This window comes from Centropristis striata, chromosome 5 (assembly GCF_030273125.1).
Source record: "Centropristis striata isolate RG_2023a ecotype Rhode Island chromosome 5, C.striata_1.0, whole genome shotgun sequence".
NCBI lineage: Eukaryota > Metazoa > Chordata > Actinopteri > Perciformes > Serranidae > Centropristis > Centropristis striata.
This window is the reverse complement of record NC_081521.1, coordinates 1,955,954-1,969,597: the sequence shown is the minus strand read 5'-3', so window position 1 is coordinate 1,969,597 and position 13,644 is coordinate 1,955,954. Positions and strand designations below refer to the sequence as shown.

At 35.4% G+C, this 13,644-nt stretch overlaps 1 protein-coding gene across 2 annotated transcripts in view; it reads right to left on the bottom strand.

Moving 5' to 3' along the window:
- The window catches only part of LOC131972009 (solute carrier family 41 member 3-like), a 53,258-nt gene that overhangs the window by 25,804 nt on the left and 13,810 nt on the right, over positions 1 to 13,644 (bottom strand). For both annotated transcript variants that reach the window (XM_059333721.1, XM_059333722.1), the window contains 3 exons: positions 7,726 to 7,833; positions 4,683 to 4,754; positions 3,435 to 3,579 (listed from right to left, as the gene is read on the bottom strand). In XM_059333721.1, the coding sequence (XP_059189704.1) occupies positions 3,435 to 3,579; positions 4,683 to 4,754; positions 7,726 to 7,833 (325 nt within the window). The remainder of the gene's footprint in view (positions 1 to 3,434; positions 3,580 to 4,682; positions 4,755 to 7,725; positions 7,834 to 13,644) is intronic.

The following is a 13,644-nucleotide window of genomic DNA, read 5'->3' as shown; positions in this document are numbered from 1 at the left end:
GACAGAAAAAATGTAATTACTTCAAAAAACACTAAATTAGTAAAAAAAACACACACACAAAATGACAGAAAAAAAACTAAATTACTTAAAAAAAGAAAAAAAATACCAAAAAGGACACAGAAATACCAAAAAAGACACACAATTATTCAAAAAAGACACAAAATGACCAAAAAGAAAAAAGACACAAAATGACAAAAAAAAACTAAATTACTTAAGAAAGAAACAAAATAACCACAAAAAAGACACAAAATTATTAAAAAAGACACAAAAATACCAAAAAAGTAATTAAAGGGTCCTTCCACACATAACACGGTAAAGTGCCATTCATATAAAACTCACATTAAACTTTCATATCAAGGTGGGGGCCACAAAATATCATCACGAGGGCCACAATTGGCCCGCGGGCCGCAAGTTTGAGACCACTGACCTTTTTATTTTTTATTTATTGATACAGACTAAAATATAGTGCTAATCTTTTAGGGCTATATCGCCCAGCCCTATGTGAAAGGACAGAAATGGAAAATAGATGATAGGTTAAAAAACTAAACTGTCATCACTTTCTTTGCACCCAGAAAGAAATAATGCAGTGTTTTCTGACAACATCATGCTGACGGAAGCTCAAACTAAAAAAAAAAAAAATCTAAAAGAACAATTTTCAGACATCAAGCAGCCTCACAGAGAGAAACAGCTGACAGAGAAGACTGAACTCTATGGAGTCTGTCTGACTCCTTTCCATCCTGCCTGTATTCACCACTTAAAACATGTTTAAATACCATGTTGGTATATTTTTTCACCTATATGACCTGATAATAATAATAACTGATTTTTTATTCTGACTTACTGGATCAACATTTAGAACCAAAAAGAAACAAAGAAAAACCAACATAAATGTGATCTTGTGATTGTGTGTGATCCTGTCATCAACTCTGGTTTTTATTCTAGTGGGACTCTGTTTGATTTGGGTCTTTTTTTGGTTATTTGTGTCTTTTTGTGTCTTTTTTAGTTATTTTGTGTCTTTTTGGGGTCATTTTGTGTCTTTTGTTGTGTCTTTTTTAGTTATTTTTTGTCTTTTTTTTGTCAATTTGTTTCTTTTTGTGTCTTTTGTTGTCTCTTTTGTAGTTATTTTGTGTCTTTTTTTGGTTGTTTTGTGTCTTTTTTTTAGTCCTGTTGTGCCCTTTTGTGTCTTTTTTGTGTCTGTTTTAGTTATTTTGTGTCTTTTTTAGTCATTTCTTGTCTTTGTAAGTCATTTTGTGTCTTTTTTTTGTCATTTTGTGTCTTTTTTTTTGTCTTTTTTGTCATTTTATGTCTTTTTTTGGTAATTTGTGTCTTTTTTGTGTCCTTCTTTGGTCATTTGTGTCTTTTTTTAGTCATTTTGTTTTTTTTAGTCCTTTAGTCCAACATGAAATGTGATTTTGAATCTTTTTTTAACTTTCAAAACACTATCATGCTCAATAAAGAATTGTAAATGTGTCAAATGTGACCAAAGGTGTCAAATCTACCATATAAGAGGGTTCCATCCAGTTCTATCATTTGATACTAAATCTATTTGAGCTTGTCTCCAGTTTTACTTGGTATATCATCATCAAACTGAAACTGGCCTCATGGAGTTTACAGCCAGAACTTTAGAGGTAAATTTACAGTAGGGCTCCACGCTGCTTTGTTTTCTAGTCTGATGGAGGCAACAAATCTGGATTATTTGGAGCTTTTAGAGACTCCACAGGGTTAAAGTCACTGCATGTAAAGCTGAGTATAACAGGAAATGTATGACTGAATGTATGAAATTGCAGAGAAAGGAGAAGGAAGACTTCAGCCGTTACTAAAAGATGAAACAAAGTGCCAGGAGACTCTGAGCTCCCTCATCAACTCTGTAACCACTGGAACATTTATGGTGAGGATAAATTATGGATTATGCAGTAATTACAAGAGGGGAAAGGGTGACACAGGGATAGATGCACCTGCTGCCAGGAATAAAACCTGCAGGGTTTTTAGGGTCATAAATATGTAATAAAAATGTATTAATTAACTAAAATGAATTGTGAAAGTCAATAAGAGTTAAGAACATTATGGTATGAGTATATATATCCACTGCCATGCTCAATTATGTCTCATAAATAGTTTTTGGGGCGAAATGTAACAATTTTTATCACTCAATAATTGACAAAAATCCCTTTTAAGATACCATTTTAAGACACCAAGACCTTAAGGAACACCAGAAAAATCCATGCTGTGATTTGGTTGGGAACATTTTTCTATATTTTGGAGATTTTTGCAGGATTTTTGCATTTTTCTGTGATTGAATGGCACTTCTGTTGGAAACTCTTCAGATATTGTCAATATACACAGGAAGCCAAACATACAGTGGTCCTGAGAGCTCACAGCGCAAATACACAAAACACAAACACATTAAGAAAACATCTTCATCAATTTGACAACACAAGCACAGCATTTAGAAAAAGCACTGCAAATAGCAACCTGGTCTCACAGGAATCCGTGGAATAGCCACGGAATCACTCAAGTTTCTAAAACTCTATGGAGTCTTGGACTATTTTGTCCATTTTTGAATCCTCTTCATGTCTTTTTTGTGTCCTTTTAAGTCATTTTAACTTTTTTTTGTTGTCTTTTTTGGTCATTTTGTGTCTTTTTTTGTCAATTTGTGTCTTCTGAGTCTTTTTTTGGTAATTTTGTGTATTTTTTCTAGTCATTTTGTGTCTTTTTGTGTCTTTTTTAAACATGGTCTCACAGGAATCCGTGAAATAGCCACGGATTCGCTTAACTCAAAATCCGTGGAATAGCCACGGAATCACTCAAATTTCCGTGAAACTGACACGGATTTCGCTACAATGCAAGTTAATGACAGTCATATCCCGTGGCTATTCCAACATACAAAGTGATTATGTACATTCACTGAGTGAATATTTAGAAAATAAAACATATATTTCTCGCTAGAAATGTGATCAAAATCCATTTTTATGCAGAAACTAAGTCAAAATATTGATTTTTTCTGTCCGCCATGTTTTTTGTTCTGACCGCCGGGACCTTGAAAGTTACGTGACTTGGAACAAACCAATAGGAACAAATATCCATGGAATAGCCACGGGATATGACTGTCATTAACTTGCATTGTAGCGAATCCCGAGCAATTTGAGTGATTCCGTGGCTATTCCACGGATTTTGAGTTAAGCGAATCCGTGGCTATTTCACGGATTCCTGTGAGACCAGGTTCGCAAATAGACCACAACACAACAGAAGTGTTTCCAGAGGACCCCGTAGAGCAGTAATATTAAAATACAATAGACTGAATGAGGAGAAACTGCATCAAACTGTGTGGGAAGAACATAAAATGGGCATGTCTGTAAAGGGGGGGACTCAAAAACTGTAACAGTTTCATTCAACTTCTGATGCAAAACAATGACAGCTGATTGCTGGCGACTCACCTAGTGAAAGAGCAGCTACAAAGGCAGTAGTGATGCTGCTGGCACAGAGAACAGCTGCCTGGTCCAGTTCAATCCCTCCTCTGGAGATGGAGCCTAGACACACAGCTGCTACTGCTGCCAGGAAGCCCACCACCGTCGCCTGAACCTGCACAAAAAAACAACAGATAGGACAATATAGGGCTGCACAGTTGATCGGGTTTTAATTGTGATCACGATTTTGGACACCACGATTAAATTAACCTGATCGTCGGTGATATTTCCATTTTAAATTTGTCTCTCCTGCATATCTAGTCAAGCACTTTCTACTCCAGTAGTCCACCAACCACCAGGGGGCGGGGCGGGCACCAAAGGAGACACAAATGACCAAGGAAATACATAAAATTACCAAAAAAGGATGTAAAATGACCAAAATAAGACACAAAATTACCAAAAGAGACACAACATAACCAATAAAATACATAAAATGACCAAACAGACAAAAAAAGACACAAAGTTACCAAAACAAGACACAAAATTACCAAAAGAGACACAATATAACCAAGAAAATACATAAATTGACCAAACAGACACAGAAAAGACACAAAATGACCAAAAAAAGACACAAAATTACCAAAAGAGACACAACATAACCAATAAAATACATAAAATGACCAAACAGACACAGAAAAGACACATAATTACCAAAAAAAGACACAAAATTACCAAAAGAGACTCAACATAACCAAGAAAATACATAAATTGACCAAACAGACACAAAAAAAGACACAAAGTTACCAGAAAAAGACACAAAATTACCAAAACAGACACAATATAACCAAGAAAATACATAAATTGACCAAACAGACACAAAAAAAGACACAAAGTTACCAAAAAAGACACAAAATTACCAAAAAAAGACAAAATTACCAAAACAGACACAACATAACCATGAAAATACATAAAATGACCAAACGGACACAAAAAAGACACAAAATGACCAAAAAAAAGACTCATTACCAAGAAAACAGATTTTCAGGGGTCGTTCTTCTCCCCTAAAAAAGCCTGGTTGCTGATTGGATAGAACTTAGTGATCTCTGTTTGTTTACAACAAGCACCGGACACTAAAAACTGTTCCTATTGGTTGTTTAAAAGTAGTAGTATCATTTTGGCCATAATTGTTCAGCCCTAGGACATTGTCTTAAGATCAACTAGAGTACAACAATGGATGTGACATTTGAACACAATAAGCTGTGTGAGTAGTTCAGGTACCTGTATCAGAGCCAGATTACTGCACACCATGGTCCACTGTTTATCAGGGTCGTCCATCTGGCCTGTGTTGGCCTACAAACATGAACACACCACCGGTCATTATAATCAGCATGAGGGGGGAAAGGAAATTACAATCATTCAAGTTATAAAGATTTGACACAATTATGTGATACAATTACATGTTGGTGTGGAATATTATAGATCATTAAGAAAAAAGTCTCAAAGAGCACACAAAAAGTTAAAATGAGAAAAAAAGAAGTCAAAGTCACATTAAAAAAAGTAAAAATGAGGAAAAAAAGTCAAAACGGGAAAAAAAGTCAAAATCAGAAAAAAGTCGAAGTCATGAAAAAAAGTAAAAATGAAAAAAAAGGTAAAATGGGAAAAAAGTCGAAGTCACGAAAAAAGTAAAAATTAAACAAGTCAGTCATGAAAAAAAGCCAAAATAGGAAAAAAAGAAGTCATAAAAAAATGTCAATTTTTAAAAAAAAAAGTCAAAATGAGAAAAAAAAAGTCGTAGTCACAAAAAAGTCAAAATGAGGAAAAAAAAGTCAAAATAACGAAAAAAAAACTCAAAATGAGAAAAAAAGTCTTAATGGGAAAAAAGACGAAGTCACGAAAAATGAGAAAAAAGTCAGTCACGAACAAGGTCAAAATGGGAAAAAAAAAGTCAAAATGAGAAAAAAAAGGCAAACTGAAAAAAGTCAAAATAAGAGAGAAAAGTCGAAGTCACAAAAAAAGTCACAATGGAAAAAAAAGTCAAAATTGGAAAAAAGTCAAAATGAGGAAAAAAAAGGAAAAAGTCTCAAAGAGGAAGACAAACAGAGAACAGGTCTTAGAGTCAAGAGTTTCAGTTTTCACTGTAATATGTCGGCTAAAATGAAAAGAGTGGCAGGAGTTTGTTTTTAAAATCTGTCTAGTTGTTTGATGACTCGTCCTGCTGGGTGTCCCCGTGTCCCCAGATCTCAGTGATAAGTTAGTCTGTAAAATGTTTCATAACTTAAAGGAAGGGCTGTAAAACGGTGGAGATGAGACTCAGGTTGTACATAAACTGCAGAAGTGGTGTACAATCTGTGTACTAATACAAGATCTCAATATCATTCTGAATAATTTAACATGTAGCATTACATAATGAAGCCTAATTGAACTTGAAGAAACCACTTATGATCTGAAGCAGGGAACTTTACCACGGATACTGCTCTGGTATCAAATATCAGGAGCTTGTAGAGAGATATTAATTATTAATTATTACTAATTCAGTTGAATGTAGGGAGTTGTTACTGTGTTCTCTTAAATACTAACAAACATACAGGGCTTGAGGATAGTTGTTAAGACTTTAATTGAAAACTAGAACCTTTCTAAAGAAATGTTGAGTGTGCTTGACTCTGGCCCATGACTCTCACCCATACATTATTAGATTACAATTTGAATTATGTTTTAATTCGGTTTTCAAAATGGAAAAGAGGAGGAAGACATGTAAGATAATAAAGCAGGTTTTGGTGTGTTTGTCTCTGTGTGTCTGTCTGTCTGTGTGTGAGATAACGAGGAAAAAAAATCAAAGTCACAGAAAAAAAGTCAAAATGAGGAGAATTAAATTGAAAATTACAAGATGTTGAAATTATGAGAATAAAGGCAAAATAACAAGAAAAAAGTCACAATGAGAAAAAAAATTGAAGTCACCAAAAAAAGTCAAAATAACAAGAAAAAAATCTAAATGAAAAAAAAGCCGAAGTCACAATGAGAAAAAAGTCAAAATGAAAAAAAATTTGAAGTCACGAAAAAAAGTTAAAAAAAAGTCGAAGTCACCAAAAAATGTCAGTATTAAAAAAAATGTCAAAATGAGAAAAAAAAAGCCGAAGTCATGAGAATGAAAAGAGGAGGAAGTCATGTGAGGTAATAAAGCAGGTGTTGGTGTGTGTGTTTGTCTATTTGTCTGTCTGTGTGTGTGTGTGTGTGTGTGTGTGTGTGTGTGTGTGTGTGTCTGAAGCGAAACGCGTCAGTTTGTGTTTGAAACGCGTCAGTTTGTGTATGAAACTTGTCAGTTTGTGTTGAAAAAGTTTGTGTTTGAAATGCGTCAGTTTGTGTTTGAAACGCGTCAGTTTGTGTTTGAAATGCGTCAGTTTGTGTTTGAAACGCGTCAGTTTGTGTTTGAAATGCGTCAGTTTGTGTTTGAAACTCGTCAGTTTGTGTTTGAAAAGCATCAGTTTGTGTATGAAACTCGTCAGTTTGTGTGAAACTCGTCAGTTTGTGTTTGAAAAGCATCAGTTTGTGTATGAAACTCGTCAGTTTGTGTGTGAAACTCGTCAGTTTGTGTGTGAAACTCGTCAGTTTGTGTGTGAAACTCGTCAGTTTGTGTATAAAACTTGTCAGTTTGTGTGTGAAACTCGTCAGTTTGTGTTTGAAAAGCGTCAGTTTGTGTATGAAACTCGTCAGTTTGTGTTTGAAACTCGTCAGTTTGTGTTTGAAACTCGTCAGTTTGTGTTTGAAACTTGTCAGTTTGTGTGTGAAACTCGTCAGTTTGTGTTTGAAAAGCGTCAGTTTGTGTATGAAACGCGCCAGTTTGTGTATGAAACTCGTCAGTTTGTGTTTGAAACTCGTCAATTTGTGTTTGAAACTCGTCAGTTTGTGTTTGAAACTTGTCAGTTTGTGTGTGAAACTCGTCAGTTTGTGTGTGAAACTCGTCAGTTTGTGTTTGAAACTCGTCAGTTTGTGTATGAAACTTGTCAGTTTGTGTATAAAACTCGTCAGTTTGTGTGTGAAACGCGTCAGTTTGTGTGTGAAACTCGTCAGTTTGTGTGTGATACTTGTCAGTTTGTGTATGAAACTCGTCAGTTTGTGTATGAAACGCGTCAGTTTGTGTATCAAACTTGTCAGTTTGTGTTTGAAACTTGTCAGTTTGTGTTTGAAACTCGTCAGTTTGTGTTTGAAACGCGTCAGTTTGTGTTTGAAACTTGTCAATTTGTGTATGAAACTCGTCAGTTTGTGTGCCGGTTCAATGAAGCTGCAATAGGATCTGAAAAAACAAACAAACAGCGATCCGTCTTACAGCAGTGGAGAGGCGAGCAGCCAGGGTCATCTCCAGGTTTCCTTTGAGTCCAACCAGCGCAGGCACCAGGATGAACACCTCCGTTATCACCTTAAACACCTCCCAGTGCTGAAACACACAGTAAATATCGTATTATTAACACGTAGGGATGTAATGATGCATCGCTACACAGTCAAAGATCGATACAAATGTGTCTGGAGGTTAAATATTAGAGAAAAAAAGTCAAAGTCACGAAAAAAAGTCAAAGTAACGAGAAAACAGTTACAATGAGAAAAAATTGATGTCACCAAAAAAAGTCAAAATGAGAAAAAAGTCAGTCACGAAAAAAGTCAAAATAACGAGAAAAAAGTCATGAGAAAAAAGTCAAAACGAGAAAAAAGTCTAGGTCACGGAAAATGTCAAAAAGAGAAAAAAGTCAAAGTCCCAAAAAAAGTCAAAATGAGAAAAAAGTCAAAATAACGAGAAAAAAGTCAAAATAACGAGAAAAGTCAGTCACAGAAAAAAGTCACAATGGGAAAAAGTAAATCACGAAAAAAGTCAAAATGAGAAAAAAGTCACAATGAGAAAAAAGTCGAAATAATGAAAAAAGTCAAAATGAGAGAAAAGTCAAAGTCACAAAAAGTCAAAATAACGAGAAAAAGTCAAAATGGAAAAAATTGAAGTCATGAAAAGTCAAAATAACGAGAAAAAAGTCACAATAAGAAAAAAAAAGTCAAAATGGGAAAAGAAGGAGTATTGATTGTAGTGCAGAATGAAATAAAAATATAGGTGCCAAAAAATATTGGTGTTGTGTGAGAAATATTGAATAGTGAGTCGAGTTACTTCTCTATTGCAAAGCATTGTACATCAGTATAAAATTCTCAATTTCTAAAAATTCTTAGTTCTAAAATAAATCCGTTCCACCTCCACAGATGGACCCTGTGAACCTCGGCCCTGATACTGATGCAGTTAAATAAGCACATCACATATTCTCCACTAACCCAGTAGCCTACTTTCCCTGTTTCCACATCTCTGAGCATCGTCTGACGCCACGCCATGCTGCAGAGGTTCACTGGGTTTAGAAGACGCACAGTTCACAGAGGCTGCCTCCTCACATTTTCTGACTACAACTCCAGTTGGCAGGTCCAAGACGGTTTAGATCTTTAAATAGATGCACATATAAAAGAACAGCACTGCTGCCAAGAGCAGAGTGATGTGGAGCAGGGCCAAGGAGGGAGGGAGGGAATTAAAGATGAGAGGAGAGACTGACAGAGTGGGCAGGAAACAGAGGACGGCAAAGAACAAGAAAAAGTTTTGTTATAAAAAGATTTCTCAGTTATAAAAAGGTCCCAGGGCACAAATAATATTACTGATATAGTTCAACTTATATGGGTGTTAGGGCTGCACGATTATTGCCAAAATGATAATCACGATTATTTTAATCAATATTGTAATCAGGATTATTCATCATGTTAGGGAAAACATCTTTATTTTTATCGCACTACTTTTAAACAAACAATAGCAACAGTTTTTAGTGTCTGGTGCTTGTTGTAAACAAACAGAGATCACTAAGTGAACACCTCCTGCAGCAGCAGCACATACACACTGTACTGCTACAGAGCTAACTGTTAGCCTGTTAGCACATACACACTGTACTGCTACAGAGCTAACTGTTAGCACATACACACTGTACTGCTACAGAACTAACTGTTAGCCTGTTAGCACATACACACTGAAATGCTACAGAGCTAACTGTTAGCCTGTTAGCACATACACCCTGTACTGCTACAGAGCTAACTGTTAGCCTGTTAGCACATACACACTGTACTGCTACAGAGCTAACTGTTAGCCTGTTAGCACAAAACACTGTACTGCTACAGAGCTAACTGTTAGCCTGTTAGCACATAACATTGTACTACTACAGAGCTAACTGTTAGCCTGTTACCACATACACACTGTACTGCTACAGAGCTAACTGTTAGCCTGTTAGCACATACACACTGTACTGCTACAGAGCTAACTGTTAGCCTGTTAGCACATACACACTGTACTGCTACAGAGCTAACTTTTAGCCTGTTAGCACATACGCACTGTACTGCTGCAGAGCTTACTGTTAGCCTGTTAGCACATACACACTGTACTGCTACAGAGCTAACTGTTAGCCTTTTAGCAATTTGCAGACTGGACACTAAGGGGTTAACATCCCCTTCGGCTCTGCAGCTGGGAGAGACTGCTGCAGGAGGACTGTGCCGCTTAAGAAGAGTAAGAACGAGTCTCCAAAATTCTCCAATAACACCAGAAAAAGTTGATGGATTTGTCTCCAGTCGCTTTTTTGAAAAATAGTCGCTAAGGGGGTCTGAAAAGTCGCTAAATATAGCAACAAAGTTGATAAAAAAGCAACACTGCTGACATTTTTGCAGGAGGAAAATGACAAAAAAAAACAGAGAAACTTAAATATTAACTGCAACAGTTCAGGGGGCAAGACAAGCTTTTCTGCGAAGCATCATAAAGGAACTAGATATGATAAATTATTTAAGAGTTGATGCAGGATGCATTGTTCTTGCCTGAGCAGCAAGCCTGTAGAATTCACAACACATACAGTTTTTTTTTGCTTTTTCAGCAAATGTGTCCTTGCATGAACTTGACAAGATGAATCTGCAGAAATTAGCCTTTAGCAGGAAGAAGCACCTTGTAAAAAGATAGGAGCACAGCTTTCTTAGCTATGATTACGAATGCCGTATTACAAAATGCACGAAAACAAATAAAAATAAGAAACATTGTTGGATGTACATTTTCTTGATGTTATCGTCCTATCTTTAGAGAGCCAAAGTGACACTGGAGCCTGCAGATTCTGTTTGGACAGCCCTGAAAGTTATGTAGTTAATTCAGTATGTCTAGACAGAGATGGTAGTTTAAAAAAAATAATTAAAAAACCAATGTCATATCATTGAGAATGTGCTGCTCCTTTGAAGTAGCTTCTGCTGTGTTTTTATCAGTTTTTATATAATTTATCTGGATGTTATGTGTTTTGACCCTGAACCTCAAATGCAAGTTTTCTTTAGAAGATCGACAAAAGTACATCTTTTATCCTAGAAAGAAACTATAAAAACAGGCATTATCGCCAGAATTTTAACTTTCTTATAGTCCTTGAACGGATCATCGGTTACAAAAAGTTTCCATTAGAAAAAGTAACCAAAACGAAGCTTAAAATTGTGTTTTTTCTGTCAAAATCCCTTTATTCTACATATCTCATTTAAAACGTCCCCAAAAATAAACAGTTTGGAATAACTAGATCCTGTTAAAAACATTCAATTATATTCAACACTGTGAAGCCATGATTGATTCTGCTGAGACGAACGGTTTCTGGAAATCTGTTTACACAGATCAGAGAGGAGAGGTTGTTAAAATTTGAATTTTCTTTCCTTAATGTATAAATCTGAAGTCTTGTTTCTTTAGTTTGTCAGAGATATAAAGACAGTTGAGATTTATTGGGATTTTTGAATCCAAACTCTCAAAAGCCAAAGAGATAAAGTGAATAATGCAAACTGTGATTTGTTTTTTTACTTTTACACTGAAGTTGTGACTCTTCCAAATCTTCTCAACCCTAAAACTAAGACCTTCTTTTCTTTTGGTAACATTTATTCACCAATGGTCTGATAACATCAATGTTTACCTAAAGGTCAATGGAGGAAAATGGTTCAATTCAATAAAGGTAAAGTCTGATCACGTAGTAAACACATCCAGAAATACACCGAATACACACTGGTTTTTAACAAAGACATTGTAAACAGAACATTTAAGTTGCTTCCAAACTTTTGGCCTGTCGTGTATTTTTCCACACTGTCTTGTGTAGTATGTAAGGGGCTCAATAAAGCCCCTTACATACAAGAAACTCCACTTCAGAACTCCTGGGAAGTTCTCATAGGGCCCTCCCCCATTCAAATTCAAATTACTGACCAATCAAACAATAGTTCTTGGACACCACACAAGAACAAAGTTCATTCATTGTGTTCTTGCAGCCCTGGGAGAGAGAACAAATTTCTCTGTTCCATCCATCTCAGCCCCAATAAGGTGATTAACTCTTAAAGTTCCGGGTGTTTTGTATTTTGGTCAAATGTGTAAACATCCCAGTCTCAGTAAACATGTTTATCATGTGTTCCTGCATGTTCACTAACCAGCAGATATTTTGTTGGAGCTAAATAAATAGTTTTCATACCAACCAGAAGGGATTATGCATGTATTCTGCAAAAATAAATGTGATTTGTAATCTCATGATTGAATTGAAGACTTTCCCTTGCACACAGTGAAAGAACAACATACAAAGTTTACAGATTGTTGCACCAGCGACACTTTTACCATAATAACTGAACGGTTTGCGCTATCGGGAAAATTCAAATGTTTTCTGAAAGCTGAGAAGTTTCTCTTTACAGCCAATATGGTTTCATTAAGCACACTCACTGGTGGTTAAATAGAAACACTGGATCATGTATGAAACAAGTTGACAAAGACAAAAACGAAGGATATTTTCACTATAATTTTAGTTAGTTTTGTAACCACACAATACTGTTTCAGTTAGTTATCTTTTTTTTTAAAAAACTTTTTATTTTTATTTCAGTTACCAAAAATATTTTTCTATATTTTTAAACATATTTTTGATTCGCAATTTCATTACTGTAATGATAAAAATGAAATGGTTTCCTCACACTTATATACCATAAATATTTAATAGACTTTATGAAAATAAATATACATTTGTTTAAAAATGTTTAATTTATGTACTTTTTTTAAACCATTCATACACACAAAAACAGCAGAAAAAATAATAAATAATAAAACTACAAAAAATAGTAATAGTTTTTATTGTAGAAAGAAAATTCACATTTTAAAAATGGTCTAGAAACATAAATGTCACACTGTGAAAGTTCCTATGATTGAACTTTAACTGGCTTTCTCAGCTTGTCTACATATCATATATAAATAAAGTTATTACTGTAAATAAAACATGTATTTTCAATAAAGATGGACTCCAGAGAGTTAACACAACCAATTAAATCATTCCTGCCTCCTGAATAGTTTTTCTGAACAGCCACTACACTGCAAAAAAGCCAACTTGTATTTTTTGGCCTAAAACAGTGATTTAAGTTGGTACAACTTGGAAATATAAATAATTGACATTTAGGGCAATAATGTAAGTTAGCACAACAAAGGAAGCCAGTTGTCTGCTCAAAAACAAGTTGGTGAGTTGTTGTTACTTATATCTTTAAGTTGGGGTTCACAACAAGGGACAATAGTTCTGATAACTCTTATTTCTTTGTTAGGAAATGCGGGAAAGCGGTGAAATTCGGTCATTAGCGAAAGCTAGCGGCTAACTGATGCTAGCGGCTAACTGATACTAGCGGCTAACTGATACTAGCGGCTAACTGATGCTAGCGGCTAACTGATACTAGCGGCTAACTGATACTAGCGGCTAACTGATACTAGCGGCTAACTGATGCTATCGGCTAACTGATGCTATCGGCTAACTGACACTAGCGGCCAACTGATGCCAGTGGCTAACTGATGCTAGCGGCTAGCTGATACTAGCTGCCAACTGATGTTAGCAGCTAACTGATGCTAGCAGCGCTGCTTGTTACAGCTACAAGAGTAGCCATTAGCGTATCAATGCTAACTCAAAATTGTGGTCACAACATTAGCTGACATTTCATAGCGGCGTTACAATCGTGCCAATTCAGCACATTGCAGAAGTTAGCAGAAGTAAGGATTAAAAGTTATTACAATGTTAAATTATAAATTAGTCCAACTTACAGTTGAGTTGACAAAAATCTGAATTCAGAGTTGAGCAAACTCAAAAACAAAACTTAAAATATTTTGTTTAATTGTAATTTTATGGAAGTTTGTTGCCTTGAAATTTTGAGTTCACCCAACTTTTCTTTTTTTGCA